The sequence below is a fragment of the Penaeus chinensis genome, chromosome 1 (assembly GCF_019202785.1).
Source record: "Penaeus chinensis breed Huanghai No. 1 chromosome 1, ASM1920278v2, whole genome shotgun sequence".
Lineage (NCBI taxonomy): Eukaryota > Metazoa > Arthropoda > Malacostraca > Decapoda > Penaeidae > Penaeus > Penaeus chinensis.
In genome coordinates this window covers 22,376,553-22,379,052 of record NC_061819.1, presented here as the reverse complement: position 1 = coordinate 22,379,052, position 2,500 = coordinate 22,376,553, and the positions used below count along the sequence as shown (strand labels likewise).

The 2,500-nt window shown below is 47.7% G+C and overlaps 1 protein-coding gene across 3 annotated transcripts in view; it reads left to right on the top strand.

Annotated features, from left to right (window-relative positions):
- LOC125026509 (uncharacterized transmembrane protein DDB_G0289901-like) overlaps window positions 1-2,500 on the top strand; it is a 7,329-nt gene that overhangs the window by 2,922 nt on the left and 1,907 nt on the right. For 2 of the 3 annotated variants that reach the window (XM_047615118.1, XM_047615034.1), the window contains one exon: window positions 1-2,500. This exon is cut by the window's left edge; it is cut by the window's right edge and continues 1,907 nt beyond it. In XM_047615118.1, coding sequence (XP_047471074.1) covers window positions 1-2,500 — 2,500 coding nt within the window. The other variant, XM_047615202.1, reaches the window with a different exon arrangement.

Below are 2,500 nucleotides of genomic sequence, written 5' to 3'. Positions count from 1 at the left end.
TTGCAGGAGTTGGTTCTAATGCTGCCTCTGGAGCTTTTTCTGCAAACAGCGGATCTAGCCTCACCTCTGGATCAACCTTTTCTTCTGATTCCTCTGCAGAAACTAGCTTCTCTGCTGGTTCTGCTGAAACTACAGGATCTCAGTTCACATCTTCTGCTGGTACTTCCTCAGGATCATCTTCCTCCACTTTCTCTTCTGGATCCACATCTGGTGCCACAACTGGATTCTCATCTGGATCTTCCGCTTCCAACTTTGCAGGAAATAATGGTGAGAGTGTTTCAGTAATTTTGTCTGGAAATGCTGTACCAGCTGGAGTCATTCGTGGTCAGATCCAGCTCCCTGCTACCAGCACCTCTGGAATCAGTTCTGGCTCAACCTTTACATCTGGTGCATCCACTGGGTCTAATTTCAATGCTGTGTCTACAAGTGGATTGACATCGTCAGTTGGTTCCTCTTCTGGCTTCACTTCTGGCTCATCATCTGGATCATCTGGTTCTGGCTTCACTTCTGGTTCATCTGCTGGATCAGCTGGCTCTGACTTCACTTCTGGCTCATCTGCTGGATTATCTGGTTCCAGATTTACCTCTGGTTCATCAGCAGGATCCACATCTTCATTTACCTCTGGTACATCCACCAAGATTCACGCAGGAAAGGTTGGTGACAGTGTAGCAGTTATTCTAGCTGGACAGGGTATCCCTGCTGGAGTCACTCGTGGCCAGGCAGCCTTCCAGGTTGCAGGAGTTGGTTCTAATGCTGCCTCAGGAGTTTCTTCTGCAAACAGTGGATCTAGCTTCACCTCTGGATCAACCTTTTCTTCTGATTCCTCTGCAGAAACTAGCTTCTCTGCTGGTTCTGCTGAAACTACAGGATCTCAGTTCACATCTTCTGCTGGTACTTCCTCAGGATCATCTTCCTCCACTTTCTCTTCTGGATCCACATCTGGTGCCACAACTGGATTCTCATCTGGATCTGGATCTTCCAACTTTGCAGGAAATAATGGTGAGAGTGTTTCAGTAATTTTGGCTGGAAATGCTGTACCAGCTGGAGTCATTCGTGGTCAGATCCAGCTCCCTGCTACCAGCACCTCCGGAATCAGTTCTGGCTCAACCTTTACATCTGGTGCATCCATTGGGTCTAGTTTCAATGCTGGATCCACTAGTGGAGTAACATCAACCGGTTCCTCTGCTGGATTATCTGGCTCTGGGTTTACCTCTGGTTCATCTACTGGATCAAGCTTCACTTCTGGATCATCAGCTGGATCCTCAGGTTCAAGGTTCACATCTGGCTCAACAACTGGATCCAATACATTTACTACTGGCACATCAACCAAGATTCATGCAGGGAAGGTTGGTGAGAGTGTGGCAGTGATTTTGGCTGGCCAGGGTCTTCCTGCAGGAGTTACTCGTGGCCAAGCAGCTTTCCAGACATCATCACTTGCTGCTAATGCTGCTTCAGGAAGCACCTCTGGTAATGCTGGCTCAAGATTCACTTTTGGAACAACTTCTACATCCGATTCATCTGCTGAAACTGGTTTCTCTTCAGGGTCAACAAGTACCACTGGATCTAAATTCACATCAGCTTCTATTGGATCATCAACTGGTTCAACATCATCTTCAGGATCTACCACTGGATCTTCTGGATTTACTACTGGCTCCTCAGCTGGTTCCTCTGGTTCCCGCTTTACCTCTGTTTCATCCACTGGATCCAAAACATCATCTATTTCTGGCACATCGACCAAGGCCGTCAGTGGAAATGCTGGTGAGAGTGTGGCAGTGATTTTGGCTGGACAGGGTATCCCATCCGGAGTCACTCGTGGTCAGGCAGCTTTCCAGATTGCTGGAGTAAATACTGCCTCAGGAGTCTCTTCTGGAAATGCTATTAAATCTAGTTTCATTGCTGGGTCCACTGGTACCACATCTACTGGATCATCTGCTGGATTAACATCAACTGTTACTTCAAATGCTGGATCATCTGCTTCTAGATTCACTTCTGGCTCTTCATTCTCCTCTGGTTCTGGCTCTGGCACTTCTCGATTGTCTGCGTCAACTTCGGGAGCCGGACAAGGATCCTCCTCTACCTCTGGATTTAAGTTTGGCTCATCAAGCAAATTCTCTTCTGGTTCCTCAACTGGTATTACTGCAGGAAATGCTGGGGAGAGTGTAGCAGTCATCTTGGCTGGTCAGGGTCTTCCAGCTGGAGTTACTCGTGGTCAGGCAGCTTTCCAGACTTCATCATTGGCTGCCAATACGGCCTCTGGTGTGTCAGCAGGAACCTCTGGTTCTAGATTTACTTCTGGCTCATCATCTGGATCAAGGTTCACATCTGGCTCTTCAGCTGGATCATCTGGTTCCAGTTTTACCTCTGGTTCATCAACTGGATCCACATCTTCATTTAACTCTGGAACATCTTCAGCTGGATCATCTGGATCAAGGTTCACATCTGGCTCTTCAGCTGGATCATCTGGTTCCAGTTTTACCTCTGGTTCATCAACTGGATCCAC